General features: G+C 33.7%; 12 protein-coding genes across 21 annotated transcripts; 8 read left to right on the top strand and 4 right to left on the bottom strand.

Moving 5' to 3' along the window:
• The first annotated feature begins 633 nt into the window (after positions 1 to 633).
• On the top strand, positions 634 to 1,803 carry LOC111417840 (leucine-rich repeat-containing protein 51-like). Its single transcript, XM_023050234.2, has one exon. It carries the CDS (start codon positions 868 to 870, stop codon positions 1,429 to 1,431), a length of 564 nt encoding a protein of 187 aa, XP_022906002.2. The 5' UTR covers positions 634 to 867; the 3' UTR covers positions 1,432 to 1,803.
• LOC111417825 (fatty acyl-CoA reductase wat-like) lies at positions 1,716 to 4,115 on the top strand. The gene is made up of 5 exons (XM_023050212.2): positions 1,716 to 1,901; positions 1,953 to 2,347; positions 2,451 to 2,560; positions 2,612 to 3,038; positions 3,735 to 4,115. Exons 1-5 carry the CDS (start codon positions 1,716 to 1,718, stop codon positions 4,078 to 4,080), a joined length of 1,464 nt encoding a protein of 487 aa, XP_022905980.2. The 3' UTR covers positions 4,081 to 4,115.
• Positions 4,116 to 4,244: 129 nt separating this feature from the next.
• Positions 4,245 to 10,587, bottom strand: LOC111417757 (strawberry notch). Of its 6 annotated transcripts, none has more exons than XM_023050128.2 (12): positions 10,484 to 10,587; positions 9,733 to 9,817; positions 9,490 to 9,666; positions 9,156 to 9,326; positions 8,518 to 8,818; positions 8,329 to 8,462; positions 7,250 to 8,164; positions 6,839 to 7,078; positions 6,297 to 6,779; positions 4,997 to 6,144; positions 4,669 to 4,942; positions 4,245 to 4,607 (listed from the first exon to the last, which is right to left on the bottom strand). In XM_023050128.2, exons 1-12 carry the CDS (start codon positions 10,502 to 10,504, stop codon positions 4,522 to 4,524), a joined length of 4,035 nt encoding a protein of 1,344 aa, XP_022905896.2. In that variant the 5' UTR covers positions 10,505 to 10,587; the 3' UTR covers positions 4,245 to 4,521. The 6 variants fall into 6 exon arrangements, with proteins under 6 accessions (XP_022905896.2, XP_022905913.2, XP_022905920.2 ...); XM_023050145.2 differs by having other exon boundaries at positions 9,733 to 9,932; positions 10,484 to 10,583; XM_023050152.2 differs by lacking the exon at positions 10,484 to 10,587 and adding an exon at positions 10,380 to 10,477 and having other exon boundaries at positions 9,733 to 9,932.
• Positions 10,588 to 10,913: 326 nt separating this feature from the next.
• On the bottom strand, positions 10,914 to 13,696 carry LOC111417410 (ATP synthase, beta subunit). Its single transcript, XM_023049684.2, has 4 exons — positions 13,555 to 13,696; positions 12,785 to 12,948; positions 12,460 to 12,729; positions 10,914 to 12,252 (listed from the first exon to the last, which is right to left on the bottom strand). Exons 1-4 carry the CDS (start codon positions 13,655 to 13,657, stop codon positions 11,230 to 11,232), a joined length of 1,560 nt encoding a protein of 519 aa, XP_022905452.1. The 5' UTR covers positions 13,658 to 13,696; the 3' UTR covers positions 10,914 to 11,229.
• A 132-nt stretch (positions 13,697 to 13,828) lies between these two features.
• Positions 13,829 to 15,395, bottom strand: LOC111417274 (small ribonucleoprotein particle protein SmD3). 2 transcript variants are annotated; one of them, XM_071201143.1, is made up of 3 exons: positions 14,830 to 14,921; positions 14,635 to 14,782; positions 13,829 to 14,407 (listed from the first exon to the last, which is right to left on the bottom strand). In XM_071201143.1, the coding sequence occupies exon 3, from the start codon at positions 14,396 to 14,398 to the stop codon at positions 13,985 to 13,987; it is 414 nt and encodes a 137-aa protein (XP_071057244.1). In that variant the 5' UTR covers positions 14,399 to 14,407; positions 14,635 to 14,782; positions 14,830 to 14,921; the 3' UTR covers positions 13,829 to 13,984. The 2 variants fall into 2 exon arrangements, with proteins under 2 accessions (XP_071057244.1, XP_022905271.1); XM_023049503.2 differs by lacking the exon at positions 13,829 to 14,407 and adding an exon at positions 15,306 to 15,395 and having other exon boundaries at positions 14,830 to 15,248.
• A 42-nt stretch (positions 15,396 to 15,437) lies between these two features.
• Positions 15,438 to 16,811, bottom strand: LOC111418086 (zinc finger HIT domain-containing protein 2). The gene is made up of 4 exons (XM_023050536.2): positions 16,707 to 16,811; positions 16,135 to 16,654; positions 15,871 to 16,080; positions 15,438 to 15,817 (listed from the first exon to the last, which is right to left on the bottom strand). Exons 1-4 carry the CDS (start codon positions 16,730 to 16,732, stop codon positions 15,539 to 15,541), a joined length of 1,035 nt encoding a protein of 344 aa, XP_022906304.2. The 5' UTR covers positions 16,733 to 16,811; the 3' UTR covers positions 15,438 to 15,538.
• A 129-nt stretch (positions 16,812 to 16,940) lies between these two features.
• LOC111418145 (uncharacterized) lies at positions 16,941 to 18,251 on the top strand. Its single transcript, XM_023050609.2, has 3 exons — positions 16,941 to 17,106; positions 17,186 to 17,844; positions 17,892 to 18,251. Exons 1-2 carry the CDS (start codon positions 17,056 to 17,058, stop codon positions 17,543 to 17,545), a joined length of 411 nt encoding a protein of 136 aa, XP_022906377.2. The 5' UTR covers positions 16,941 to 17,055; the 3' UTR covers positions 17,546 to 17,844; positions 17,892 to 18,251.
• A 58-nt stretch (positions 18,252 to 18,309) lies between these two features.
• LOC111418102 (uncharacterized protein ZC262.2) lies at positions 18,310 to 20,180 on the top strand. Of its 4 annotated transcripts, XM_023050579.2 has the most exons (5): positions 18,392 to 18,444; positions 18,595 to 18,700; positions 18,903 to 18,981; positions 19,139 to 19,505; positions 19,559 to 20,180. In XM_023050579.2, exons 4-5 carry the CDS (start codon positions 19,160 to 19,162, stop codon positions 19,984 to 19,986), a joined length of 774 nt encoding a protein of 257 aa, XP_022906347.1. In that variant the 5' UTR covers positions 18,392 to 18,444; positions 18,595 to 18,700; positions 18,903 to 18,981; positions 19,139 to 19,159; the 3' UTR covers positions 19,987 to 20,180. The 4 variants fall into 4 exon arrangements, with proteins under 4 accessions (XP_022906323.1, XP_022906331.1, XP_022906347.1 ...); XM_023050555.2 differs by lacking the exon at positions 18,903 to 18,981 and having other exon boundaries at positions 18,310 to 18,444; positions 18,614 to 18,700; XM_023050563.2 differs by lacking the exon at positions 18,903 to 18,981 and having other exon boundaries at positions 18,338 to 18,444.
• Positions 20,181 to 20,198: 18 nt separating this feature from the next.
• LOC111418126 (prenylated Rab acceptor protein 1) lies at positions 20,199 to 21,006 on the top strand. The gene is made up of 2 exons (XM_023050590.2): positions 20,199 to 20,369; positions 20,418 to 21,006. The coding sequence occupies exons 1-2, from the start codon at positions 20,296 to 20,298 to the stop codon at positions 20,923 to 20,925; spliced, it is 582 nt and encodes a 193-aa protein (XP_022906358.1). The 5' UTR covers positions 20,199 to 20,295; the 3' UTR covers positions 20,926 to 21,006.
• LOC111418135 (40S ribosomal protein S12 homolog tsunagi) lies at positions 20,992 to 21,640 on the top strand. The gene has a single exon (XM_023050599.2). The coding sequence runs from the start codon at positions 21,084 to 21,086 to the stop codon at positions 21,576 to 21,578; it is 495 nt and encodes a 164-aa protein (XP_022906367.1). The 5' UTR covers positions 20,992 to 21,083; the 3' UTR covers positions 21,579 to 21,640.
• Positions 21,641 to 21,737: 97 nt separating this feature from the next.
• On the top strand, positions 21,738 to 22,742 carry LOC139432479 (putative autophagy-related protein 11). The gene has a single exon (XM_071201061.1). The coding sequence runs from the start codon at positions 21,738 to 21,740 to the stop codon at positions 22,740 to 22,742; it is 1,005 nt and encodes a 334-aa protein (XP_071057162.1).
• Positions 22,743 to 23,214: 472 nt separating this feature from the next.
• Positions 23,215 to 25,418, top strand: LOC111418078 (Wee1 kinase). The gene is made up of 2 exons (XM_023050523.2): positions 23,215 to 23,679; positions 23,824 to 25,418. The coding sequence occupies exons 1-2, from the start codon at positions 23,325 to 23,327 to the stop codon at positions 24,981 to 24,983; spliced, it is 1,515 nt and encodes a 504-aa protein (XP_022906291.1). The 5' UTR covers positions 23,215 to 23,324; the 3' UTR covers positions 24,984 to 25,418.
• Positions 25,419 to 26,271: the final 853 nt, after the last annotated feature.

Genomic DNA, 26,271 nt, shown 5'->3' with positions numbered 1-26,271 from the left:
GTGGTTACGTTTAATAGTTTAGAAGGGTAGGTTGAAAGTACAAATAGCATCAAAACGTGCCCTATTATGAGTTAAACATATTCCCTAAATTTCATTTTCCTAGCGTTTATGGTTTTCGAGAAAAAAAAATTAAACCAAAATTTTCCGCCATTTTTGGAGGGGTGTAGCTCCTTAGGGGAGCCGAAGTCGCCCATGGTTCATATATCAAAGTACCCTTAAAATTCACTAAAGAATCACCCCTTGAAGTTCGGGCACGTCATTCAGATACACCTGTATATACAGGGTGTATCTGAATGACTGCAACTTAGTATAGCTTACTTAGCTTACTTAGATATAGGTAGTCGCGTTTTTATCAGTTATAAAATATCACGTGTGATTTATTCAATTGAAAAACCTAGGTAACTTAAAAAATCACATTATTGGTCGAAATTTTAAACGATGGTTACTCTGATTGGTTGTATATTACTGAAGTGCATTAATCGAAACTAATTATTGCTAATTGCAATTAATTCCAACAAAATTGGCCGATTAAAATTTTCAAGGAATAGACGCAAAAACGTTTTTTTTTTTTAATTTATGGATATTATTGATGAATCGAAGAAGCTTTAAGCGATTACGGAATTATAGCAATTTTCAAAATTGCAAACAAAATGATTACCTAACTATTGACATTAAATAGTCAAAACGTCAAAAAAATTATGGATATTATTGATTTATCGAATAAGATTTAAACGATTACGGAATTATAGCAATTTTCAAAATTGAAAACAAAATGATTAAATTTTGACATTAAATAATCAAAACGTCAAAAAAATTTTTAGTGTCAAATTAAAATTTTTAGTGCGAATCATTTTTAATTAAAAAAAAATGGGGAACGTACCAAAAAACGAACTACAAGAACTCGAGACTGCGAGACCGGCCGATTTTTCATTCAAAAAATTAAAAACTCTCTCGGAATACGATTGCGAGCAAGCCCGAGAGACCCGTATCGGAGGGATTCCTGAAAGGGGCCAAAACCACCGGTTTTTAACCCGCGCCGTTTGGTTAAACAACAACAGATTGATTCATATTCAAAATTTGGATGTTTTTATGAACTCGGTTTTGGAGTACCCCAATCGGTTGGGGTGGTTGGACGTTTCGTACAATCGAATCGGAGGGATCGATCTGATCATCCAAAAATTCGTTAATTTAATTATCATTTATTTCCATGGCAACAACATTGACAACATGGACGAGGTGAAGAAGTTAGCTACGTTGGGGCGGTTACGAAGTGTCACTTTCCACGGAAATCCCATTGTTGATAAACCATTCTATAGAAGTTATGTTATTAATTGTTTACCACAAATTTGTAATTTAGATTTTACACCGATCACTAAAGCCGATAGATATCAAACGTTAGCACCTCCTCCGGAACGAGAAAATGAGGATTAGTTTAATAAACGTTTGATTTTACCTTAAAATATAATTTGATTACCTTTTCTTTTACGAAAGCATTCTTTTTTTTTAAGTTGTTTGAGTCACCGGACGTGTTTTTGGTTTTCACAACATCTTTGAGCGTTGAAGTCTTCCTAAAGCGAAAAAACACAAAGAAAAGAGTTAAATAAAAAAAATTGAGAGTGGGGGGGTTATAACAAAAAGAATAGCCGGCGACCTTGCTTTGGTAGTTTGATATAGGATTTAAAAGTTGGAACTTAAATTATTATAAATAAAATAAAATGAGTGAGATTCAAAGATTTTACGAAAACAAAACGATTTTTTTAACGGGGGGAACTGGGTTTTTGGGGAAATTGTTCGTCGAGAAAATTTTGAGGAGTTCTAACCCCAAAAAAATTTTTTTGTTGTTGAGAGAAAAGAAAGGAAAAAATCCCAGTGCGCGTCTCCAAGAATTATTTGACATCCCAGTAAGTTATTTTTTGTTTCTTTTTTTTCTTAATTAAAAAAATTAATTTTAGGCATTTTCCTCATTAACTAACCTAAAACCGAATTATAAATCGTTAATTTCGATCATTGAGGGCGATTTAGAATTAGTCGATTTGGGGTTAAAACAAAAAGATAAAGAAATTCTCGAAAGTGAGGTTAACGTAATAATCCATAGTGGCGCGACGGTTCGTTTCGACGAAAACTTACAAAAAGCTACTTACATTAATGTGAGAAGCACGCGGGATTTACTGATTTTAGCGGAAAAAGCCGAAAATTTGGAGAGCTTTGTTTACGTTTCGACGGCTTTTTCCAACTGCACTAAACAAACAATCGACGAAAAGTTCTACCAACCGTTAATAACCAGCGAAAATTTGCTGAAATTAGTCGATTGTTTGGATTTGGAGACGTTAAAGCAAATAACACCAACGTAAGAAAAGAAAAAAAAATCAACATTGACATAATCTTAAAAAAAATAATATTTATTTCTTAATTTATTCATTAATTCATTAAAATCAAACAATTTCTTTTAGATTATTACAAGATAACCCAAACACTTACGTTTTTACTAAATCAATAGCCGAGAATCAAATTAAGGATTTCTCAAAAAAACTTCCGATTGCTTTGATTCGACCGAGTATCGGTAAAAACTAATTTATTCTAATTAATTGATATTAACCAAATAAATTTTTAGTTGTAAGTAGTTACAAAGAACCAATCCCCGGTTGGTTAGATAATTTATTCGGACCCACCTCGATTTTATTAGGGGCTTGTTTCGGATTGATTCGGGCCCTCAACGTGGATAAAAACGCCCCGGCGGAAATCGTCCCTGTCGATTTTGTGATTAACTCAATAATAGCAGCGGGGTATAAAACGGCAAAAACGCAAGAATCAAAAATTTATAACTACGTTAGCTCGAAACAGAACTTGATTACGTGGGAGAATTACGAAAATTTAACGAGGAAATACGCCCTAAAAGTACCTTCACCGTTAGTTGTTTGGCACTCAACGTTATTTTTGATTAAAACTCGGTTAATATTTTTGATTTATTCGTTTTTCGTTCAAACGATCCCGGCTTATGTCGTCGATTTCGCTGCGAAATTAATCGGAAAAGAACCAATGTAAGTTTTTTTATTAATTAAACTAAAATTAGAACTAACACTATCACTGGAACTAATAACCCTAGAACTAAAAACTTTCGGGTTAAAATATTTGACGTTTCGGATCCCTTATAACTTAATTGAACGTCCAATTCACAGATGGGGTTAAAGTTTATGTCTAAAATAATTTTATTCTATCAAAAAAATTATCATTATTATTGATTATTATTGAATCAAAATTTAATAAATATTGCGTAATTGTTATAAATAGATTATTTAATTTAATATAATACATATTTAATTAATTTAAATTAATTGGGTGTTAATCCGATAGATGGCGATCAAAAAATAAAGAGCTAAATTTCCACATTGAATTTGTTATTAATATTAAGTTTATAATTAATTTAAAGATTAAATTTTACGTTAATAATTAATAATACATATTATAGTAAGCAAACTTCGGGTTAGTAACTTTAATTTTAAAATTGTGGTTATAACCTAAATATATCAAATGTCAAAATTTGGCAGTTTTATTAAAAAACGAATCTTAATGATTCATAAGAAACCACAGCTGTGCGTCTCTCAAGACAGCCAAACCCGAATGTTACTAGTTCTAGGTCCAGTGTTAGTTCTAGTTTAATTAACACCGGCCGTGAACTACTTATATTTTTTGATTAATTTATAAAAATTAATTAAATTAATGTGATTTGATTTTAGGTTGGTTAAAGCATACAAAAAAATTGATAAATTTTGCGGGGCCATTTCGTATTTTAGCACGAAATCTTGGAAATTTAGTACGGATAATACGATATCTTTGTGGAACGATTTAAATGAAAGTGATCAAAAATTATTTCCTTTCAACATCGAATCGATGCCTTGGGAGGATTTTTTTACTAATTACATCAAAGGGGCTCGGGTGTATTTGATGAAGGACCCCCTTGAGACGATCCCAGCTGGTCGGAGGAAATTAAAAGTTCTCAAAGTGGCGCATTACACCTTGTTAATCATTTTTATCGTTATTTTTTATAAAATTTATACCTTTTTCTACGACTTAATTCATTAAATTAATTTTTTAATAAAATTTATTTTCGAAATCAATTTTCTACAAGTGCTTTATTACATTGTACTATTTAAATTAAACAAAAAAACCTTTTGTTGGTGTGGATTAAGTTCAAATCACTAATTATTATTAATACAAAAGAAAATTAAATAATAATGTACAAATAATCAAGATTAACTTAAAACTTTATTTCCAGAAGTGGGAAATTAATAACTACTTTATATTATTTAACAAAAAAAAACTTTCAACAAAAAACAAAGTAAGGAACAAATTCTTTTTGATGTCTAAATATAAATTACTTAAAATAGTACCCTAAAATACATCATTAATCTTATTTCACAGTTTTTATCCTCCTCGTTTTCCAAATTTGTGACTTTTACAATTAATACTGTCAATCGGGGTGATCTAACCTCAAAAAATCCCAATAAATTAATAAACGCCACATTAAAACGTTTTTTGCTCCACTTTCTCCGCATCCGATGATAAAACTTCAACCAAAGATTCCAAACAATTCTTCGGGATTAGAGTCCCTTAAAAGAAAAATTTTTTTAATCATAACCTTACTTTATTAACTTAATTAGATGATCTCACCGACAATTTTAAGCCCATCATCAGTCCGTAATCGAATAACTTGCATTTTATTATTATGCGAGCCATTTCTCGTGGCTAATACACCTTCAACGCGAGACCAAACAGATAAAACCGAGCCGGAAACTACGTGATACGTTCTCCGGCGGAGCCCCACCTCACAATCGTGCCCCATATTCACATTACGACAATTTCCCCGCCAATAAGCGTGCGAACAAGTTGTTACAGATGAATCGTATTGCGATGTCCATGGATCTTGAGCCTCGTTTGATTGCACCTACAACAAATTCATTTTATTATTTGTTTAATTAAAAAAAATAAATTAATTAACCTTTTTATATTTTTTTTCCAACTCGGCTAAACTTTCCTGTCGAAATTGCAACCCAGTATTCGGTCTATACACAAAATACATTTGATCCTTCTTTGATTCTTTCTTTTTAACCCCCGCATCAACTTGCACGGCTAAAATCGCAGTGTGTTTATTATTTCTAACTTGATGAGAAACATAAAACCCTTCTTTAGCCCCGCTTAACTCCGACCATTTATCCAACGCTTCAGCCCAAGCCATTCCCCTCTCAACATGGACCGTGTGTAACTCAGTCGGGGCAGTCCCAGTAGCGTGTTTCCTCAAAAACATCCACGTTTTAACCCTTTTTACGTTCTCCCCCGATGTTCCTAAATCTAAAATCCCTAAATCAAAGCGCCCCGAACGCTTCGCTTGAGATATAATCGCGGCGAGGGTGTCGGTGAAGTACCGAAAGAGGCGATTTTGCAAATCAACGGGCATACCGAGGATGCGATTCAAAAATTTCGACATATTATTGTAGTCTTTGTCCAAAGTTAGCATCCCAGGCATAGATTCGTTATTTACAATTAATCCAACTCCCACTAAAGCATCGGCTACGTCCTTAAAGAAGTCGCCTTTATAATCTTGAGGAGGGGGCACCAACGGACTCTCATATCCCATTATGGTTTTCATTGTAGCCTCCAAAGCTGACCTCCCGTACTTATTATCGATGTTAAACTGGCTTAAATCGCGAGTTTCAGTCGCTCGGCGATCACCGTGAGTTAAAGCACCCAAACTTTCCAAACGTTTTGCAACAATCGAAGCAAACCTTCGTTCGCCAGCTAAATCAGAGATCAAAAAAATGTACTCGGGGGCGTTCACTTGATTACTACGGTGCGTCCGACCGAATTGTTGTATAGCTCGATCCGCAGACCAAGGAAGTTCGAGGGTTATGTGAACACGCCGACGTTGATTTCGAACCCTCCGATCACTTTGAAGTGAAATACCAGAAGAAGCGGCCTCCGAAATAATCGCAACGTCTTTCTCACCATCCATAAAGCGTTGCTTTTCGGTTAAATTAAGCGTTTCAAGGGGGACATCGACTTCAGAACGACTTTCGTATTGAATCCCATCTTCAGTTTGGACAACGCGACCTTTACGACCCGTCATTTCAGCCACATTTTCAGGACCACCTAAAAAAAATCAAATAAATTAATTTTTTAATAAATAATTCGAAAAGTTAGGTTAGTTCCACCATTTAAATTTTTTGGTAATTTCAGAAATACCAACCTAAATTTTTTTTAAATTAATTTTGGGGTTATATTTCAAATTACTTTAAACTTACCAAGTTCATCAATTAATTGATCCAAAGTATTCGGAGGTAATTTATCCCCTAATCTCTCAATTTGTTTTAAAAGATCCTCCTTCATACTACACGCCCTATCGATAGCATCTGGTTGAGGAGCGTAACTTTTATTTCCAGCGGTGCCCCCATTCGCTTTCGCCCCAGCCCCACCTCCTTTACTTTTTTGGGCTAAAAGCATCGAAATTTTATCTTGAGTCGATTGTGGTTTTCGTTTCGCTTTCTTCTTCTTTTTCCCCTTTTTCTTTGATCGATTCCACGGGTCGTTATCGGAATCGCTGTCTGAGTTAAACGGATTAAAATCGCTACTCATGTTTGAATCGCTGCGTTCCTCGGATATTTCAGATTCTATGTCTGACATTTTGTACTCGCTCCCGGCGTCGGAACGATCTGAATCGGAGGCTTTATCGGAGTCCGATGTCGACCATTTGTTGCGTTTTAAAGCTTTCGCAGCCGCTTGGCGAGCTAAAATTAATCAATTCAATATCATAATCATTTAACTACAAATATTTTTTGTTATTTACTTGGTTTTCGTTTCCCCGTTGAGCTATTTGCCTCTTCATTTCCGTTAACTTTTTTATTTTCAATACCTAAAAGCCTTTGTATTCGATTTCTATCGGGCGCAGGGAAATGCTTTTCAACTAAAGTTTGAAAAACCCCTTTTGCTGTTGATACAAAATCGGTTAATTCACCATCGTCTCGTTCTAATTGTTCTAAAGTCCTTGCTTCTCCGGTACTTTGTAAACCAATTACGACGCATTTTCCTAATAACAAAAATAAATTAATAATAACTAATTAATATTTAAGTTATTTTTAATAAATAAGTGTACTTATATATTTTAGCCCCCCAATAAGAGATGGCGCTGAATACAACTTTTTAAATCATTTTAGCGCGAAATTTAAATTCTTTAAATTTATTTTTATTTGAAACTTACCGCATTTAATAGCTTCATGAGCCGTTCCCACAGCATGAGAAACTTTCGCCGCAATACACAAATATTTAAAAAATCGTTGATGAGATGACCAAAACTGTCCCCACATAGTTTTTCTCATCCGACTTTCAGCGTCGATTAACTCGGCGGCTTCATGAAACTTTTGCATAGCTTCCACCCACAACTTAACACTAGCATCATATATTCTAACAAAATCCGGCGATAACGGAACCTCTTCAATTTTAAATGCAACACCGTGAAAACTTAATTGACGCGCGATGTACATCCCTCGTAACTTCATATCCATCGCAACGATTTCCATCGCGCCAACCCCGCGCTTTTCAACAGCAGAAATGAAATCGTTGAAGTCGGGAAATGGGGTGCCTTCGCCCCATAGCCCCAACCGGACCATGTAGGCCATGTTACGAGGTTCACTAGCTCCGGTGGCCGATGCGTAAACAACCCGAGCTTTCGGGAGTTTATTTTGAATTTCTAAAACGGTTAAACCGGTTTTCGTTGGTTTGGATGATCCAACAGGGCAAAGATTTTTAGCCCGGTGACACTCATCGAAAATGATTAACCCATCGAAATCATTTCCGCACCATTGTAACAACTGTTTTAATCGAGATTTATATTTCCCCCCAGCAGAATTTGATTCTCCAATTAACGCGGAATACGTCGAGAAAATTACACCTTTTTTGACATTTCCGTTAATCGCAGATGAGATTTTAGCGTACTTAAACTTATTTAACGGGTGGACGTCTATTTTCCCAGCACCAATATCTTTAAGATCTCGTTCCGCGTCGTATTTAAGATCGTTTGACACTGAAACCCAAATTGCTCGTTTTCGACCTTTCATGTAATTCTCAAAAATCGTTCCGGCTATTGTTCTACCTTTTCCTACTCCCGCACCATCACCTACAAAAAGGTTTTTTTTTTTAATAAAAATTAATTATAAATAAGATAACCTCAAAAAAAATTTTTTCAAAACAAAAATAATACCAACCTAAAAAATTAGTACCAACCCAAAAATTATTGACATAAAAAATATTAAAAGTGAGGTTAACTTAAAAGTAATTTACCAATTAAAAATCCAGCTCGACTGCCATCAGGTAAAATATGTTCGTGAGCTTGCGAAGCGTACGTTATACTTTCTAATTGTAAAGCAGATAAGTGTCCGCCTCTAATTGTTTCATCAGGAATCGATAATTTATACCTAAAAACACAAACATAACCTCAAAAAAAATTTTTTTTATTAAATTATTTTTTACCAAACATCAGCTGGAGCCACCGAGGATAAAGAAGCCGTTTCAACGACGGGATCTGGATGCTTTTTCCCCAATTTCAACTTGGCCGGCATGTAATCGGCGTAAGTCTCAGCAACTCCCATCTCCTCATCATCGACTTCCTCCTCTTCTTGCAACTTATTCGGGTTATTCATGTTGTTCATCCACATTGATGCAACTGCTTTGCTGCTTAATTGAGGGGGCCATTGACCTCCCACAAACATTTGATTTTGAAGATACGGATTTTGCATATATGGACCATTCATACTCATCGCAGCCATTTCCACTACGAAAATAAATATTAAAAAGAAAAAATTGTTTTATTTAAAACTTACTTAATGCAAATTAATAAATAAAGCAATAAAAAAAAAATCCATGCAAATTTTTTTAACCTTTTAGGTTATGTTAAAAGTGAGGTTAAGTTGATTAAATACAATAAATTATAGTTTATTAAATTAATTTATTATTGAATTATACTTAAATTTTAATTTTAAAAGGTTAAAAATATTAAGAATTAATAAACCAGTGTAAAAAATGCTAAAAAAAAAATAAAGTGAGGTTAGGTCAATTTTACTTGTAAAATTAATACAACAAAAACTCAAAACCGTAAAACCACTTCTTACTTTGTTGTAAAAATTGAGCGGCGTTGAAAGTTCCGCCCCCGGCGCCACCGCCACCTCCGCCGCCCCCTGAATTTGGCGGAAATAATCCGCTCATGTTCATTGGGCCAACGAGGCTACTCAGCATGTTCGCCATTGCGGTCACGCTGTTCATACCGCCGTACGAGGGCCCCACTGCAAATTATCATACTCCGCAGTTTTAAAAACCCCCTCAAAATCCAATTTTATTTAAATTGATTTAAAAAAAAAGTGAGGTTAGATTTGTTTTTTTTTTCTTTTTTACCTCAACTTATTTAATTTCAATGATAAAATAAGCAAAAACGAATGAATTACTCACTATTTCCCATAGAAGCATTCATCATATCCAACATCGGAAAGTTTTGCATATTCGCTTTACTATTATTTCCGACACCTCTTCCGAAGGATTGTTGTTGCATTAAATTTCCTTTCGGAAGCGTTTTTTCATCCTTTTTATCCAAAATACCAGCGGCGGCTGCTAAATCTTTACCTCCACCTAAGATTAATTCAAAAAATCATCACAACATAACCTCAAAATATTCTTCTTTTAAAATGATCTTACCGGGTACTTCGATTTTATCGGGATCCTCATCCTCATCGAAATCAGATCCGGACGATTCTAAATCTTCGTCCATCATCTTCTTTGACTGCCGCGCAACAGAAATAAATTGAGCAAAAAGGGTGATAACGGAGTCCGAGAGGTTAGGTTTATTTTTTTAATGCAAGATTTTTCTTTTTTTTTAAGCGTTATTCAGCTACAAGCTAGAAAATAAAACTAATAGTGAAAAGGAAAGAAAGAGAGAGTTAAAATTTCGGGGTTTGGGTTAAAAAGAAAAAAAATAATTTAAGGGTTAAGTCTAAGATTAATTTTTTTTTCAAGTTTCCCCTTCAAATATGGCGAAACCCACGCCCAATCTCTTAACGAGCGTCGAGAAATCAATTTCGAACAATTTCCAATAACAATCGACCGCCCACAGAAGGAAAAACTCAAATAAAACAAAGTTTTTTTTGCGCCCAACACTTTTTTTTTGGTTATGAATATTTTAGTTTGTGTCAAAAAATCCAACGGGAGGCGATTAATTATTTACAAAATCGATATTGGAAACGTACAGGAACGTTTTTGGAGGGTTAGAAATCCTCGGGGCCCCAAAACTTTGAAAGAAACAATAAAAAAAAACGCAAGCGGTTAAACTGAAAAAATGACATTACCATTTTCAAAAAAACCGTCCCGTTTCATGCAACAACAACACCCAAAAAACCGAAATCTATCTCTTTGGGGCTTCTAGTTTTATTATTAAATGCGATTAACTTACTGCACGTTTTGATTTCGGCATTTTTTCCGTAAAAAACTCCGCAAAACGCACCACAAGCGACACAGCACGCGCTCACACCATTACTAAACTACCCATGATGCAGTGCGCACTACCAACCTATTGATTACTAGGGGAAGAAAGAAATGAAAATCACTGAAAAGTTAGGGATATTCTTTAAAATATTCCATAGAATATATTGGTGCATGGAGTTGAATTAAATAAAACATAACTTAATTATTATTATTTAAACAATTAAGATAAAGATAATTAAGAACGAAATGGAAGAATTTAATACATTTAAACATAAATATGAAACAAATTTTATTTATAATTTAATTTATTGCAGCGCTATCTATGTATTGATTTTTGAACTATATCTAACCTCACTTTATTATTTAATTTAATAAAAATTGTTAAATAAAACAATTAATTTACTACTTCTTAATTTTTTTTATTTAAAACATTAATAACAGTTACACCATCAGTAAAATGCGTTTTAGATGTTGATTTAATTTCTTTTTGCAACAGAACGAAATATTCCTTTAATTAAAGTTTTAAGTTTCGGGCTATCGAGAGATAATAAATCGTAATCGTAAGAGGGGGCTTAAAGATGTTATAAGATTTAATTATCCCTTAATTTTCCCCAAAACTATTTTTTTTTTAAATTAATTTTAAAATTCACATTTAATACCAACCAAGGAAAAAAATAAAAAACTACATTTTTACTCATCTTAAATCGAATTAATTTACGAGGAAGATTCGGCTAATTTCTCAGCTTTTTGAACAACTTCCTCGATGGGTCCTACCATGTAAAAGGCGACCTCTGGTAAATGATCGTATTCACCTTGGAGGATTTTTTGGAATCCTTTAATAGTATCTTGGAGAGGTACCAACTTTCCAGCGTGTCCGGTGAAAACTTCGGCGACTTGGAAAGGTTGAGATAAGAACCTTTGGATCTTCCTAGCTCTCGCTACGGTTAACTTATCGTCTTCAGACAATTCATCCATACCCAAAATAGCGATGATATCTTGCAACGATTTATAATCTTGGAGGATTTTTTGGACTCCACGGGCTACGTTGTAATGTTCCTGCCCGATGATGTTAGGATCCATAATACGGGAGGTTGAATCGAGGGGATCTACAGCTGGGTAAATTCCCAATTCGGCGATGGCTCGGGATAAGACAGTGGTGGCGTCTAAATGGGCGAAAGTCGTTGCGGGGGCGGGATCGGTTAAATCATCAGCTGGTACGTAAATGGCTTGCACGGAAGTAATCGATCCTTTTTTGGTTGTTGTGATTCTTTCCTGCATGCTACCCATGTCGGTGGCTAAAGTTGGTTGATAACCGACAGCGGAGGGGATACGACCCAACAAAGCGGATACTTCCGAACCGGCTTGAGTGAATCTGAAAATGTTATCGATGAAAAGCAACACATCTTGGCCTTCTTGGTCACGGAAATATTCCGCAACGGTTAATCCGGTTAAAGCAACACGAGCACGTGCGCCTGGTGGTTCGTTCATTTGCCCATAGACAAGGGCTACTTTCGAGGTTTTATCTTTTAAGGAGATAACTCCTGATTCAATCATCTCGTGGTATAAATCGTTTCCTTCGCGGGTTCTTTCACCGACACCAGCAAATACTGAGTAACCACCATGAGCTTTAGCTACGTTGTTAATCAATTCCATGATGAGTACGGTTTTTCCGACTCCCGCACCACCGAAAAGCCCAATTTTACCTCCTTTTGCGTATGGGGCCAATAAATCTACAACCTAAAATTAAAAATAAATTAATGAATGATTACTAAATCAATAATTAATTAAAGAATGTCCCAGCACAGTGTATTTATTAATTAAAATCGTTAATAAATATAGCGAGCGCTGATTTTTTAATTTCCACAGATTTTAAATAAACCCAATTAATTTATTAAAAAAAATTATTAGGTACAGGAACTGTGGGGCTAATTGAACTCAAATTACTTTAATTCCGGTGACCAAAATCTCCTGTTCGACACTCATATCAACGAATTCGGGGGCTTCGGCGTGAATTGGGGCCAGTTTATCGGTGGGGATTGGTCCCCTTTCATCGATGGGTTCCCCGATGACATTAATAATCCTTCCCAAAGTTTCCGCACCGACGGGAATCCTAATCGGGTAACCGGTATCTAAGACTTGTTGTCCACGGACCAAACCTTCAGTACCGTCCATAGCGATGGTGCGCACGGTGCTTTCACCCAAATGTTGCGCAACCTAAAACGAATCATTTTGATTAATTGTTACGATAAAAAAATTAAATCGAGGTTACCTCCAAAACTAAACGAGGCTGACGGTTTTGAACCTCGAGCGCATTTAAAATCGGGGGGAGGTTATCTTCGAATTGGACGTCGACTACGGCACCAATTACGGCGACCACTTTACCTTTTGCGACCCCTCCTGCAGCCGCTGCTGGTTTTGCAGCATAAGAACGTTCTAAAAATTATTTAAAAAATTATAAATAACAAATAACACAATAAACATAATTAAATGTTGATGTACAGTGTATTTATTAATTATAAATAAATCATTAATAAATATAGCGAGCACAGCGTAATTTAATTTTACAGTTAAGAAACGCCTGAAAATTGAGGTTATGTTCTTAACAATCAGGAGCTGGAACTGTATTAATAAAAACGATTAAATTGGTTAATAATTAATACTAATTATTAAAAAATTGATTAATAATCAAGAAATAAGTTATAATTAATTATTTAAATAAAACTCAACCAACCTGAAATTAGTTACAACCTAAAAAATCAATGTCCATGTTATCAAACCCCCCGATTATGTAACACAAAAATCCCAAGATTTTTTTTCTTTTTTTTTTTTACCAATTTAAACAAAATTAACCGATTAATGCAAAATTTTATTAACTCATCGCTTCAATGACAACCAATTTACCCCAAAAACTTAATCGATTTCGTTGAAGTGAAAAAAAAATCGCTTACATAATCGTTTCATCTCTTTCACCGGGGGGCGATTTTTAAGCGCGATTTTAACGCCAAATAAAATTGTGGAAACCATCAAATTTATACTCACTGTTTCCGCATTGCGTCCCGAACACTTTTAAGGCTTCATTTCCAATTTTTTCAGCGGTTTTTGTCGCTAAATACCCAGAAGACCGACACGCTGCACCCAACATGGTTGACACTGATGTGAAGTCGTGTAAAATTTCGACCAACGTCCAACCGTGGCGCTGTTAACTTCCTTTGGCGCATGCGCACTCAAATTAATCATAGATCTTTCACATACCTCTTTGTCTAAAGGAACAAAAAAAATATATCCGTCTCTCTTTATTTTAATGAAAAACATCTTTCATCCTTTTTTCATCTTTATTAATCAAATGGAAATTATTATTCTAACCTAACTTTTATCTTAAAAATAATTATTATTTAGACACAAAAACTTATTAATACCAAATAATAATAATATTATTATATACATATACAATAATCTTAAGTTTATTTTATTATCGGCCTCTTCCTTGTTGTGCTTGTTGTTGTCCGGGTTGCCAAGGACCCCCTCGGCCGCCTCTAGTTGCAGGGGGCGCAGCCCTACCTCTTCCTCGCGCTGCTTGAGCGCGTAAAATCGCCGATTTTCCTCTCCCAGCCGTACCACTTTTAGTTTGCTTCTTAAACATCGGAGCGTTCTTCAACATATCCGGGAGGATTAAAAATCGGATTTTTGAGCCCCGAATGTAAACGTTTTCAAGCTGCGTAACGCGCCCATCTCGGTACGTTACGGTTATTTGAGTCATTTGGCAATTCATGTTATCTTCAGCTTCGATTAATTTACCACGGTAAACTTCGCCGGTTATCGTCTCGCAGGTTACGATGTGCCCTTCGGCTTCGTGCAGAACTTTAATTGGAACACCGATCGACATTTTCTAAAACTTTTTAAGGATTAAAAACGAAAATATTTAACGATGATTTAGGATTAATTTCGATTATTCGTTTAGGTTACGTTTGGTTTTTAAGAAAATTGTTTTGGTGTGAAGTTGGATAATGTCAAATTTAGTTCGGGGCTTTCTCAATAGATGTCACCGACTTATTTATTAATTTTTGATTAAATTAATTTTAACTTAAATATAATCTAAATAATTATACTAAATTAACTTACACAGAAAAAATAATTAATTTCTTAGAGTTTTCATTCGTTCCAAAATGACATTTCTTTTTCGATGAATCTCCTCAATTTCCTTTTTATCCAAAAATAATTCTTCCTCCATTGAGTCTAATACGATATCCTCATCCCCGTCTAAATACCTCTAAATTATCCTAAATGGTTTTTTTTTGTAATAAATAATAATTTTACCTCAAATCGTTCTTGCAACAATCGTTTATAATCATTGCTCCACTTCAACAATACCTCATAAATCGAATTAATGATGTTTAACACTTTCGAATCGTTTATTGCGACAAATAGATTTGAAATTGTTGCTTTACAATCACTCGGAAATGAGTTACGTTTAATCGACCACTTGTTGTATTTATACCACAACGAGCAATAAAATTTGTCGTTTTTTCCGATGTTTTCGACGACTTGCGATGGGGTAAATCGAAATTTGATTTTTTTGTGATTAAACTCCAGAAAGTACAACCCCGGATAATTAAAAATTGACTCCTCAACACCTTTTTCTAACTCATAATATTCCTTAAAGTATCTCTCCCTTTTCCGCTCGTTGTCCAACTTACTTTTAAGCCTAATCTGGCGATTTTTTCGTATTAATTCATCTAAAAACACAGATATTAAAAATTCTGAATTAATCGAAAAAATAAAATAAAACTCACCAACTCTCTCATTGGAGGCTGTGTAACGATACAAATCCGAGTCACTACTAGACATTATTTATTAAAGAAGATTTTTCTTCATTGTTTGAATCATTTAAGGAGAAAGTTTTTAAAATTATTAAAATAAAAATATTAAATTGACATCTGTCATTTTATTACGTCTTAAATGTGTCAACGAAACAACGACATCTATTATTTAATACCTAAATCAAATTAACCTCAAAAAACTTAATTTAAAATAAATCTTTAACGTAGGATAAATAATAATCGACTTTTTTAATGTGCATTTTAATCCTATCCCTCGTTTCAAATTTAATTTCGTCGTTCTGAAATCCTTTCGATTTATTTGTATCAATTATTCCATTTAGGGCGCTTTTAAACAGTCGGGATAAATCGGATAAACAACAAAGAGCGTAAAAATTCTTTTCTGTGTTATGAGGTCCCTCTAATATATCTTTTAAATCCCCCCATAATAATTTCTCGTTTTCGCCCGATGTCTCAACCCAACTCAACTGTAAACAAGATTAATTAATTAAATTATTTAACACCAAATTAATGAATTTACATTTTTGTATTCATAAATAACCGATTTAACAGCCTCCTCGTAATTTTGAAACCTCCCGTTTGATTTAAAAACAGAACTAATTTGGGTAATACAAGACACAGCTTCAGCAGCTTCTTTAAAATGATCTCCGTCGAAGTAACGAGTCGTAAAAGCGTAAGATGCTAAGATGTTGATAAGATTGAATTGGACGCAATCCGATGGGCTTTTATTCTAAAATTATTCATAAATTAAAATAAAATTAAAAATTTATACATGTTTTTTTACGGAAATTGAATTAAAATCTTTAATTTTTAAAATTGTCGGGCACTTCGTTTTTAACTCCTCCAATTTTTCTACTTCGATAATTTTAGTTTCAAACTTATTTCCCCAAAACGGTTTCCACACGGCTTCAACAATCTCGTTCATTTCTCCATTTTGTAAAAATTCGAAATACTCCCTTCGCTCGTTTTCACTTAATTTCGACCAAACTAACTCCGAATCATCTAAATCCACTCCTTCTAATCGCTCTTGGAGGGTGTTAATGTCGTCCGGGCAGTTCTCATCATCATCGGAATCTAATAATTGCGCATCAATTTCATTGAAATCGCCGTTAACTCGCTTTAAAAGCTCTTCAACGTCACGTTTATTCTTTGGATCTTTATTAACGGATTGGAGCATTTCATCAACGCAATCTTTAAAAAAACTTTCTGAACAATTATTGTGGGTTATGGATTGATAACAAGTTGTTGAGCAATAAAGAATGTTGCAGCGGGGGCAAGTGTATCGCCCCGATTTTAAATTACATCTAAAAAAAGATTATTAACAATTATTTGGGGGATTAAAACGGTTTTAGTTACATTTCGCAAATATTAGCCGAAGCCATTTTTGAGGTTAGATTGTTTGAGGTTATGTTGAATTTAAATTAAAATTTATTTTAATTTTTTATTTATATAATTATCCAATTATTAAAATTAATTGATTATAATCGATCAAAAAGACGATTTTAATTGCTTAAATTAATTAAATTACTTAAAAATTTAAGTAAAAAAGTTTCGATCATTGACATATTAACCACAAAAATTGGCGATCACTTAAATTATATCTCTTTGGGTTTCATTTTGTAGTCATTTCTGCGATTTCACCAAATATTCATTAATTATTTACTTTATCCTCGATTTAAATTGAGTTTATAGATCGCAAAAAAGAATGGGTGAATGTAATCGTGATGTTATCAACAATAATCCTTTTGATTTAGTTGTAAGTGTCATAACCTCAAAAATAAATTTGAAGTTTGAATTTATATCGTTACTAATTAATTATAATTGTTTATTTTCAGTATCCAAGCTATAACGAGTATGAAAAATGTTTATCGAAGATAATCCGAGCAAAGAAATCCCCGGAATGCACCGGATTTATCTTTCATTACAAAAAGGAGCTGGATAAATTCCCGTTTAAAGATTTCGTTTGCATTTTAAACGATTGCTCGAATTTCTCGCATCGTCCCAGCCTCGATAAGTTCTTTGCAAAGAAAGAAACGATTCCGAGTTTATTGCAATTATCTCGAGATGCCGTTCGGAGGATTATGTTTCATAAACAAATTAAAGAGGATGATTTTAAAAGCAGCGATGGGATACATAAATTAAGTCTTACACAAGATGTTAAAGATATTTTAGTTTTAAAACGTGGCATTTATTAGAATGCTTTTATTAATTTTATATCTTATTAACCAATATTTTGAGTTAAATTAAAGATATTTAAACTCAAATAAAGATTTTTTTATATTTCTTTAAAAGAAATTGTTTAATTTAATTAAATTATTTAAAAAAAAAATTAATTTTTAGGTTAAGCTGAAAATAATTGGGGTGCGTTCAATTAATCAAAAAATAATATCCTTGGAATCCAAGTGACATAACCTCACCTTAATTTTTTTATTTATTTAAATAAATCATGAGCGAAAAAAATAATAAGCGCGATGATTACGCTCGCTGTTTCATGGTGAGTGAGTTAATAGCCCCAAACTAATATTAAAAATCTCTTTTCAGATGTCACTTTACGAGAATAGATATGATTCCGATTATATCGAGAAAGTGAAGGAGGTTCTTAACGAAGAGTATATGAAGTTCCTAATTCGTTATGACTTGACGGATTATCAACCGAATTTGTATAATAACGATCTCCATTTGTATTTTGCGAATGAAAATTGCGTTCCGAGTTTGGTGCAATTGACTCGGGATTACATCCGGAAGATTATATCCGATAACGAGATTAGCGCCGTATGTGTTCCGGCGGAAATTAAGGATATTTTGGCGCTGAAGCGCCCCATTTACAAAATTTAAGTTGTTTATAATAAAAAAGTGATATATTTTTATTTTTAGTTGAATAAATATTTTTTTAAATTGTCATTGATTAATAGGCAACCAATTATGCACGAAAAAATTAATTTTAAGTTGGTAATAACCCCTACACCCCGCCATATTGTCAAATTACTCTGGGAAAAAGCTCGACTTAAAAAGCGCTTTAAGCCCCACGATGGATAAATTAGCGAATTACGGGAGCGATGATGATTACGAGGACTCCCCTAAACATCGGAAATCGGTAAGGAATCAAAAAGGGGTGTTTTCATTTTTGCGAATTGAGGTTATATTTTCGGGCTGGGTTAAAATTAATTTTTACGTTTAATGCTATTAATCAACTTAATCGGGAATAAAATTAAGCGCAATTTATTAACATTAAGTGCTATTATAGCTAAGACGTACGTTATTAGGAGCTGCCGTCAACTATGGGGGCCCCAAAATCTCGCCAACAAGAAGCCGATGTCAACTACGAGGAGGTCCAAATGGATATGAGTGAGGTAATGTTTAAGAAAATCGATTAAAAAGATTAATGAGTAAATAAAATAATGAAAGGGTTTGGATTTAAAAATATTAAATTAAAAAAAAAGAAAAGTGAGGTTATGTTAGGTTAAATTAATAAATTTAAAGCAAAAAATACGCGATTTCGTTTACAATTTCGTTTAAGATCTATGATATTAACATTTTTAATATATTATAAAGAATTTGTGGTCACGAGACTCGATTTCGACGTTCAAGCGACGACTACGAAAAAACGGGTTAAGATCCTGACAACTGCCCGGTGAGTATTTTCAAAAAAATGAAAAGGGGTTATTCTAAAATGGATTAGGATTTAATTAAGATTAAGTAATAAAGCATTAAATTGAGACATCGGAAGAGAATTATTTGATTAAAGAAATGTTTTGGGGGCTGCCGTAACGGGGCACTTTTTCCAACAGGACAGCGACTCATCAAACGGTATGAACAACAAAAAACGATCCCGCCACCGCTCCCCAAGCCCTCGGAACCGCCACGATCGCGATAATCGGGATAGAGGCCGCCGAGATGATCATCGGAGGGAAAAAGAAACGAAATATAACCGACATAGAGATGATCGGTACTCATCGTCGAGGTACTCAAGAGATAAAAACCGCGATGAAAACCGTTCGAGAAGGAGATCCCCGAGCCACGAAAGAAGGAGCAGATCCCCTTCGCGAAGAAACGATTATCGAAACAAAAAAAATGATCGGAAATATGACAAAAAGTACGAGGGGGCACCCAAAGTTAATGTTGCAATAGAAAAAAATCAAATAAAAAGCCCTCAAGGTGAGTTAAAACAAATTTAAATAATAAAATAATACATTTTTTTTATTTTTTAGGTTATGTTAAAAATGAGGTTGTTGAGAAAAAGGTGGAAACTGAGAAGGACAGGTTTTTCATGCCGGGGATTACGGGGCGTTTCCGCGATCAAATCGAAAGGAGGAAATTATTGTGGCAAAAAAAAGATCAAAATCAAGAAAAACCCATCCCTGCAGCATCATCTTCGTCATCATCTTCATCGACAAGCACGAAAGTTTGGCAAACGACTACGTTCGCGCAAGATACCGATGGAAAAGTTGCAAGCAAATTTAAACGATTAATGGGGATTAAAGAGCAACAAGCGGATCAAGGAAAGAATCCCGGTGAAAACGTTATGAAACGACAAGAAGAAATGTTTAGTTCCATGGAACAACAATACGAAGTGGCGAGAACGGCTACCCACACAATGCGCGGAGTCGGATTGGGATTTGGAAGTTATCAAAGATAAATGAAATTTTTAATTTAAACCAGGAATTGACACCAAAAACTAAGTTTTTTGTGGTTAAAAAGTTTTCCGTTAAATTGTAGCGATTTATGTGTGTTACTATGTAATAATAACTAAAAAAAGAAGTAATATTTGATTAAAGTAAGTCAATAAGGACCTATTAAAGGTAGTTTTGTAAATAAAATGATTTTAAAATTTATATTTTTTATTATACGTCAAAATTTAACCTCAAAATCGTAAACGTCACCAAAAACTAAATTCATCAGAAAAAGTAATAATCTCAATTATTTTTTAAATAATTCATTTTTCAAAATGGGAGAAGTCGCCGTGGAAGTTTCGGGTGATATGGAGGCCCCCCAAATCACTCAAACTAAATCGAAATTTAGGTAAAAAATAATAACAAAGTAGACATAACCTCAAATTTTTGATTTTAGTTTTATGCAATTTCCCACTCAAATTCCCGACCCAAAAGATTGGATTAAACAGCAACAACAAAACGTACGACCGTGGTTAATTTTCGTGCAAACCTCGAATTTTAAAGCACCCCCATCGATTCCCCGTTTAAGCCGAAGGATTATGAGAAACATCGAATATTTTCAAAGCAATTATTTATTCGTTTTCCTTGGATTGGTGGCTTACTGCTTGATAACGTCCCCTTTGGTGCTTTTCGCAATTTTGGGAACTTTCTACGCCGGGTACAAATTATCACAACGGCACAAAGAAAAAAAATTCGTCCTATTTGGGAAAGAATTAACCCTCGCACAACAATATGGAATCGTTTGTGCGTGCTCGATGCCCGTTTATTATTTAGTAGGGGCCCACGCGGCGATGTTTTGGGTTTTAGGGGCTTCGTTCTTTTTTGTTACGTTACATGCGGCTTTTTACAACATTGATGCTTTGGTTACTGAGGAAGATACTTATTTAATTACGCAAGATGTTTAAAAATTAAGATTATGTGTAAATAAATAAATTAATAAAAAAAGATAGGTTATGTTATGTCCTAACCTATAAATGTCAAAAATACACCGTTAACCTTTCACTGTTTACGCTCCAAAAAACGCGTTTTTAACCCGAATTTAGTTTAAATCTAATATTTTTCGATGGCGGATGTGTTGGATATTAACGATGCGGTCGATTTCGACGTGGAGGACGATGGGGATCAATCGGTGATGCGCTTAAAAGATAAAGTGACGAAGCGCAAAGGAAGAGGATTTGGATCTGGGGCGACTAAAACTAGCGAAAAAAACGATACGTTCGATAGCATTGATGGGGGGGAATCGGGAGATGCACCCGGTCCCCAAAAATCGGTCGAGGGTTGGATTTTGTTTATAACATCGGTCCATGAGGAAGCGTCCGAGGAGGATTTAACGGAGAAGTTCTCCGAATACGGACAAATCAAGAATATTAGTTTAAATTTGGATCGACGTACTGGGTTTTTGAAAGGCTACGCTTTAGTTGAGTATGAGAGTTACGATGAGGCCGATGCTGCGAGGCAAAGTTTGGATGGAACGGATATTTTGGGACAAACCATCGGGGTTGATTGGTGTTTCGTTAAAGGCCCCAAAAAGAGTAAACGCCGTAGTAAGCGACATTAAAAAATAATAATAATTAAATGTATTAAGATTTTCTTTTTTATAAATAAATAATTAAGAATTAATTTGAGGTTATATTTATTAACGCCGGTAAAGTAGATTACTATAAAAAATTATCTGTCTAAATAACTGTCAAAATTTTTTTCAAAATTTAAAGTTAAAATGGATTTAATGAATCTAAATAAATTAATAGATCAATTAAAAAAAGTCAACGAGGAGGTTGTCGAAACGAAAAGAAAATCGAGTTTCGATTTGCGCATTTACAACGATTTAAAAACCAAGTATTCGTTGAAAGTGAAAGAGTTAGATGAGGCGAAAGAAGAGATTGAGGAATTAAAGCGTTTTACGAAACTCTTAGGCGATAAATTAAGGTCTCTGGAGAGGATTCAAATACATAATAGAAGATTACTCGGAAAAGTGAAGCGGTTAAAAGGCAAATTGGAATCGGCCCAAAACGAAAATCGGTTTTATTTGAACGAACTGGAAGAAGTCAAGATTTTATTGCATAATTTAAAAAACGACCCCCTTCAAAAAGTGGTCGAGTTACAAAGGGTTTTGTGCGAAAAAGAGAGGGAATATAACGAGAATTTGGATAAAATTCGAAATGAAACTAAAAGTAGTTTGATCACGTTGGAATCTAAAATTGTAACGAAATTAAAAACGGAAAATTATAACATTAATAACAATAAAAATGATTTAGTTAAGGAAAGTGAGGTTATGAAAAGATTAAGTGACAGAGATGAGGTTATCAGAGCTTTAAACATTTCTAATCTACGATTGAGGGAAAAATTAACGTTGAAGAACGTTCAATATCGCGAATTAGAACATAATTATTTGCATTTAAAAGTTGAGTCGCAGAGAAAAATTAAAAGAAAGAACCATATGTTCGGTGACATTAAAAGTGAAACTTCGTGGAGGAGTTTTGCGGAAAATAATAACATCGAAAAAGCTTTAAAAGAAAACAAATTTGATGCAAATAACTCAAATAATAAACTAAATGATTATTTAGATGCTAAGAGTGAAAGAGATGATTCCTCGGAAACAGAAAGTACAGAAGTGTTGGAATTGAAAGAAATTGGGTTCGGGGATAGGGGGCAAACTTTTAAATTAGATTTTAAACAAAACGAGATATCAGTTGAAGTTAAAAATTGTTGTGAATCGAATTAAAGCGTTTTAAAAAAATTAATTTGGTTTATTTGACGTTGATAGCTAATTAAAAATTGATTAAATTGCAGTTTTGAACCAAAAAAATAATTAATTAGTTAATAATAGGGTTTGATTCGATTAATATTGAGCTAAGTTATAATAAATACAATAAATAAATAAAAATAAACTAAAATATAAACAATTGAAGCTTGTTCTAATGATTCATAGATGGCGCTAATAGGTTACTTGTATATAAAATGTTTTAAAATTAATTTTTTTAATAATAAATTAATTAATTTTTGAAATTGATTAAAAAAGCGTTTTATTTAATTAAAATTTAATAATTAATTAACGAAATAACCATAAAAATTAACCACGTGAATTATATCAAACGGACATCTCGTCCAATCAAAACGGGGTATTCAAATTTTCCGCCGTTAAATTTCAAACGACGCGATCTGATTGGCCCGTTCGATCCGACAACTGGTTTATGTCAGCCATAACCGTCTCAACCTGTTGTTCGTTAGCGTTGTGTCTCGTGTTTTAAGTTTTCTTGGAAATTGTGCCCCCGCATTTAAAAAGTGAACGAGTTAATCAAATAAAATGGATTCCGAATTCGACGAGACATCATTATCGACGAACAGTTGCGACGAATCCGGCGATAATCTGCCAGAAATCATGGTTACGAGCCCCGTTTCGAGTCATAACAGCAGCGGCGTCACCAAAAAGTGCCGATTTAGCCCGCCGTGCAAACGAATCACCGCTTTAAGATTGTTTAGTAGTACCCCGAAATCGCCAAACACGATAATTCGGAACTTTACGAGAGTTAATTTGTTTGGGAGGACCAAAAATGAGTGCGAAGCGAAAAGTGACGACGAAAACAAAACGATCCCAATTCCTACGGCGTACGATCGAGATGACAAACCAAGTGCTAATGTTAATCCGTTTACACCTAATAGTAAGTTATTATTAATTTAATTATATATAAATAAATAAAAAAATAAAACAGTTAGGTTAGAATAAAAAAAATTAGGTTAGAATTAAAAAAAAAATGGCGTCCTCCATTTGATTCAAATTTTGAGGTTAATTTTTGTATTTTCAGTTTTATTGAAGAAAAAGCGGAGACGAACCCCTTGGTCAACAACATTAAATTCATCTAACTCATCATCAATAACCATGGATGACGAATCAACGGAAGAAGAAATCGAACAACCAACAAAAAAATTAGCACTACAAGAAACAAACATCTCCCGTTATCATTTAGAATTCATCGAAGTCGATTTAATAGGAGAAGGCGAATTCGGCTCAGTTTATAAATGTATAAATCGCATGGACGGATGCGAATATGCCATTAAAAAATCATCGAAACCTGTAGCCGGGAGTTTTTTAGAAAAAATGGCCCTAAACGAAGTTTACGCCCACGCCGTACTCGGAAAGCACCAAAATGTGGTTCGTTATTTCTCAGCGTGGTCTGAGGATAACCACATGATCATCCAAAACGAATTTTGTAACACGGGATCGCTGGCCGAGATGATCGCACAAGGACCGCTTTCACAGCAAGAATTACGACGCCTTTTAATGCAATTAGCAGAAGGATTAAGGTACATTCATCTACAAGGATTAGTTCATATGGATATAAAGCCGGCGAATATTTTTATTAATCGCGAAATTCGAATTCAATGTACGAACTGTGAGAACCCCGATGATAGTTTCGAAGACGATGATAAAGACGAAGGTGATTTAATTTATAAAATAGGTGATTTAGGACATGTTACAAGCATCGATAGCCCCCACGTCGAAGAAGGCGACTGTAGATACCTACCCAACGAGATACTTCAAGAAGATTATAACCACTTAACGAAAGCTGATATTTTTTCGTTTGGTTTAACGGTTATTGAAGCAGCTGGAAGTGGGCCCTTACCGAAAAATGGACACGAGTGGCACAAAATCCGTTCGGGGGAACTTCCCGAAATGAAACAAACGTTATCGAGGGAATTTGCCGGCTTATTAAAATCAATGATCCATCCCGATCCGAATTTAAGGCCATCGGCGGTTCAAGTTTTGCAACACCGAGTGTTATCGCCGGCGCCGAACAAATCAAAATTGCAATTGTATAAGGAGTTAAACGCTGAAAAATTGAAATACGAAATTTTATCGAAAAAATTGGTTGAAGCCGCTAAATGTATTAAATCGTTAGCCCCCGAAGCTGCTCGTTTAGCTGGGAAAAAATTTAATCGGAGTGCGAGTACAACTAATTTTTAAATGTGATTTATAATTTTAATAATTTTTTAATTTAACTGTTAAGATAAATAATAAATAATTATAATAAGTTGTGATAAAAGAATATTTTTATTTTAATGAGGGTTATAAATTAATCGTTGTACTTCTTTAAAAATGAATTTGTTTTAATTTTTTAGGTTTTAAATTAGCTTTTATCAGTTAATTATTATCTAGGTGTACTTTCGATGTTAGTTTTTCCATTTTATTTTGGCACTTTGTATTTCTAATCAATTTTTTATATTATAATATGTATTTGTATATTATTTATAAGAAAAAAAGTTAATCATTAAAATTACCCTCGTTTTCATTTTTAATCTAATCTAAAAGTTTTATAATCTCTGTATTCTTTAGTTTTGTTCTATTTTTAAGGGTGTTTTTGTATATTTTTCACTAAAATTATAAGAAATAATAAAATAATTTGAGTCTTATTTAACCTCAAAATTAATTTTAACGTTCGCTGTCAAAAATTAAGTTTGGTTAGGTGTAAGTTGTGTTGCCTAAGTTTATTTATTATTTAATTGGGATTAATTCGCTTAAAAATATTATTTAATTACATAAAATTGAAATAAATAATTGCGAAAATAAAAAGTTAGCTTATGTTGATACATCAAATTAAAAAATACTCAATTTTAATAATAATTAATCACTTTTAGATCAAAATTAAGCTAAATTAATTATTAAGGACTTATTTTTGATGTATAAATCAACAAATTAATGAATTATTATCAAATCGAATGTTTGAAAAAATCTAACGTGTAAATGTTAAAAAATACTTTTCATTATCTACGCTTTAATAAACGCGTTATAACCCGAATTACGATTACAACTTAGTTTAAAACGATTACTTTTCGATAAAGAACTTAGATATTAACGAAAAAATGATCATCATCAAATGATATGTTGAAAAAATGAGCCTCAAAGGAAGAGGATTTAGTTTTGGGGGCGATTAAAACCAACGAAAGCGATTAATTCCATATATATTGATGAAGTTGAATCAAGAGATGCACCCACTCACCAAAAATTGATTACAAATTGGATTTTATTACTATTTTTGTCAACAAGGGGAAGATCATAATAAAATCTGAGAATACTACGATCAAAGAATCTAAAGTAAAATACCAATACGAAGAGTTTAAAGGTTCTAAGTGCTATTAAAGCTACTACGATAACTTACCATAATCACATTTATTAACTAAACTGCACTTTCTTAAAAGACTTTTTTTCAACCTAAAACTTTCTAGGTCTAGTGTTAGTTCTAGTTTTAATTGTT

The sequence above is a fragment of the Onthophagus taurus genome, unplaced genomic scaffold (genome assembly GCF_036711975.1).
Source record: "Onthophagus taurus isolate NC unplaced genomic scaffold, IU_Otau_3.0 ScKx7SY_16, whole genome shotgun sequence".
Lineage (NCBI taxonomy): Eukaryota > Metazoa > Arthropoda > Insecta > Coleoptera > Scarabaeidae > Onthophagus > Onthophagus taurus.
Note: the sequence above shows the minus strand (reverse complement) of the source record. Positions and strands in the feature narration are given on the sequence as shown.

Excerpts from the sequence above, each read along its gene's own strand:
- LOC111417840 (XM_023050234.2), top strand. The coding sequence starts at position 868 with ATGGGGAACGTACCAAAAAACGAACTACAAGAACTCGAGACTGCGAGA.
- LOC111417825 (XM_023050212.2), top strand. The coding sequence starts at position 1,716 with ATGAGTGAGATTCAAAGATTTTACGAAAACAAAACGATTTTTTTAACG. Across the intron at positions 2,561-2,611 it reads TTTGATTCGACCGAGTATCG|TTGTAAGTAGTTACAAAGAA; the intron begins GTAAAAACTAAT and ends ATAAATTTTTAG. Across the intron at positions 3,039-3,734 it reads TTAATCGGAAAAGAACCAAT|GTTGGTTAAAGCATACAAAA; the intron begins GTAAGTTTTTTT and ends ATTTGATTTTAG.
- LOC111417757 (XM_023050128.2), bottom strand. The coding sequence starts at position 10,504 with ATGCCGAAATCAAAACGTGCA. Across the intron at positions 8,165-8,328 it reads TCGAGCTGGATTTTTAATTG|GTGATGGTGCGGGAGTAGGA; the intron begins GTAAATTACTTT and ends ACCTTTTTGTAG. Across the intron at positions 4,608-4,668 it reads TGATGGGCTTAAAATTGTCG|GGACTCTAATCCCGAAGAAT; the intron begins GTGAGATCATCT and ends TTTTCTTTTAAG.
- LOC111417410 (XM_023049684.2), bottom strand. The coding sequence starts at position 13,657 with ATGTTGGGTGCAGCGTGTCGGTCTTCTGGGTATTTAGCGACAAAAACC. Across the intron at positions 12,949-13,554 it reads CGGGACGCAATGCGGAAACA|AACGTTCTTATGCTGCAAAA; the intron begins GTGAGTATAAAT and ends AATAATTTTTAG. Across the intron at positions 12,730-12,784 it reads AGCCTCGTTTAGTTTTGGAG|GTTGCGCAACATTTGGGTGA; the intron begins GTAACCTCGATT and ends GATTCGTTTTAG.
- LOC111417274 (XM_023049503.2), bottom strand. The coding sequence starts at position 15,360 with ATGTCTAGTAGTGACTCGGATTTGTATCGTTACACAGCCTCCAATGAG. Across the intron at positions 15,249-15,305 it reads AGCCTCCAATGAGAGAGTTG|ATGAATTAATACGAAAAAAT; the intron begins GTGAGTTTTATT and ends CTGTGTTTTTAG. Across the intron at positions 14,783-14,829 it reads TGTTGCAAGAACGATTTGAG|AGGTATTTAGACGGGGATGA; the intron begins GTAAAATTATTA and ends AGGATAATTTAG.
- LOC111418086 (XM_023050536.2), bottom strand. The coding sequence starts at position 16,732 with ATGGCTTCGGCTAATATTTGCGAAAT. Across the intron at positions 16,655-16,706 it reads TCGGCTAATATTTGCGAAAT|ATGTAATTTAAAATCGGGGC; the intron begins GTAACTAAAACC and ends ATCTTTTTTTAG. Across the intron at positions 15,818-15,870 it reads TTATTTATGAATACAAAAAT|TTGAGTTGGGTTGAGACATC; the intron begins GTAAATTCATTA and ends TCTTGTTTACAG.
- LOC111418145 (XM_023050609.2), top strand. The coding sequence starts at position 17,056 with ATGGGTGAATGTAATCGTGATGTTATCAACAATAATCCTTTTGATTTA. Across the intron at positions 17,107-17,185 it reads ATAATCCTTTTGATTTAGTT|TATCCAAGCTATAACGAGTA; the intron begins GTAAGTGTCATA and ends GTTTATTTTCAG.
- LOC111418102 (XM_023050555.2), top strand. The coding sequence starts at position 18,379 with ATGGATAAATTAGCGAATTACGGGAGCGATGATGATTACGAGGACTCC. Across the intron at positions 18,445-18,613 it reads CCCCTAAACATCGGAAATCG|GAGCTGCCGTCAACTATGGG; the intron begins GTAAGGAATCAA and ends GTACGTTATTAG. Across the intron at positions 19,506-19,558 it reads TCAAATAAAAAGCCCTCAAG|GTTATGTTAAAAATGAGGTT; the intron begins GTGAGTTAAAAC and ends TTTATTTTTTAG.
- LOC111418126 (XM_023050590.2), top strand. The coding sequence starts at position 20,296 with ATGGGAGAAGTCGCCGTGGAAGTTTCGGGTGATATGGAGGCCCCCCAA. Across the intron at positions 20,370-20,417 it reads CAAACTAAATCGAAATTTAG|TTTTATGCAATTTCCCACTC; the intron begins GTAAAAAATAAT and ends TTTTGATTTTAG.
- LOC111418135 (XM_023050599.2), top strand. The coding sequence starts at position 21,084 with ATGGCGGATGTGTTGGATATTAACGATGCGGTCGATTTCGACGTGGAG.
- LOC139432479 (XM_071201061.1), top strand. The coding sequence starts at position 21,738 with ATGGATTTAATGAATCTAAATAAATTAATAGATCAATTAAAAAAAGTC.
- LOC111418078 (XM_023050523.2), top strand. The coding sequence starts at position 23,325 with ATGGATTCCGAATTCGACGAGACATCATTATCGACGAACAGTTGCGAC. Across the intron at positions 23,680-23,823 it reads TAATCCGTTTACACCTAATA|TTTTATTGAAGAAAAAGCGG; the intron begins GTAAGTTATTAT and ends TTGTATTTTCAG.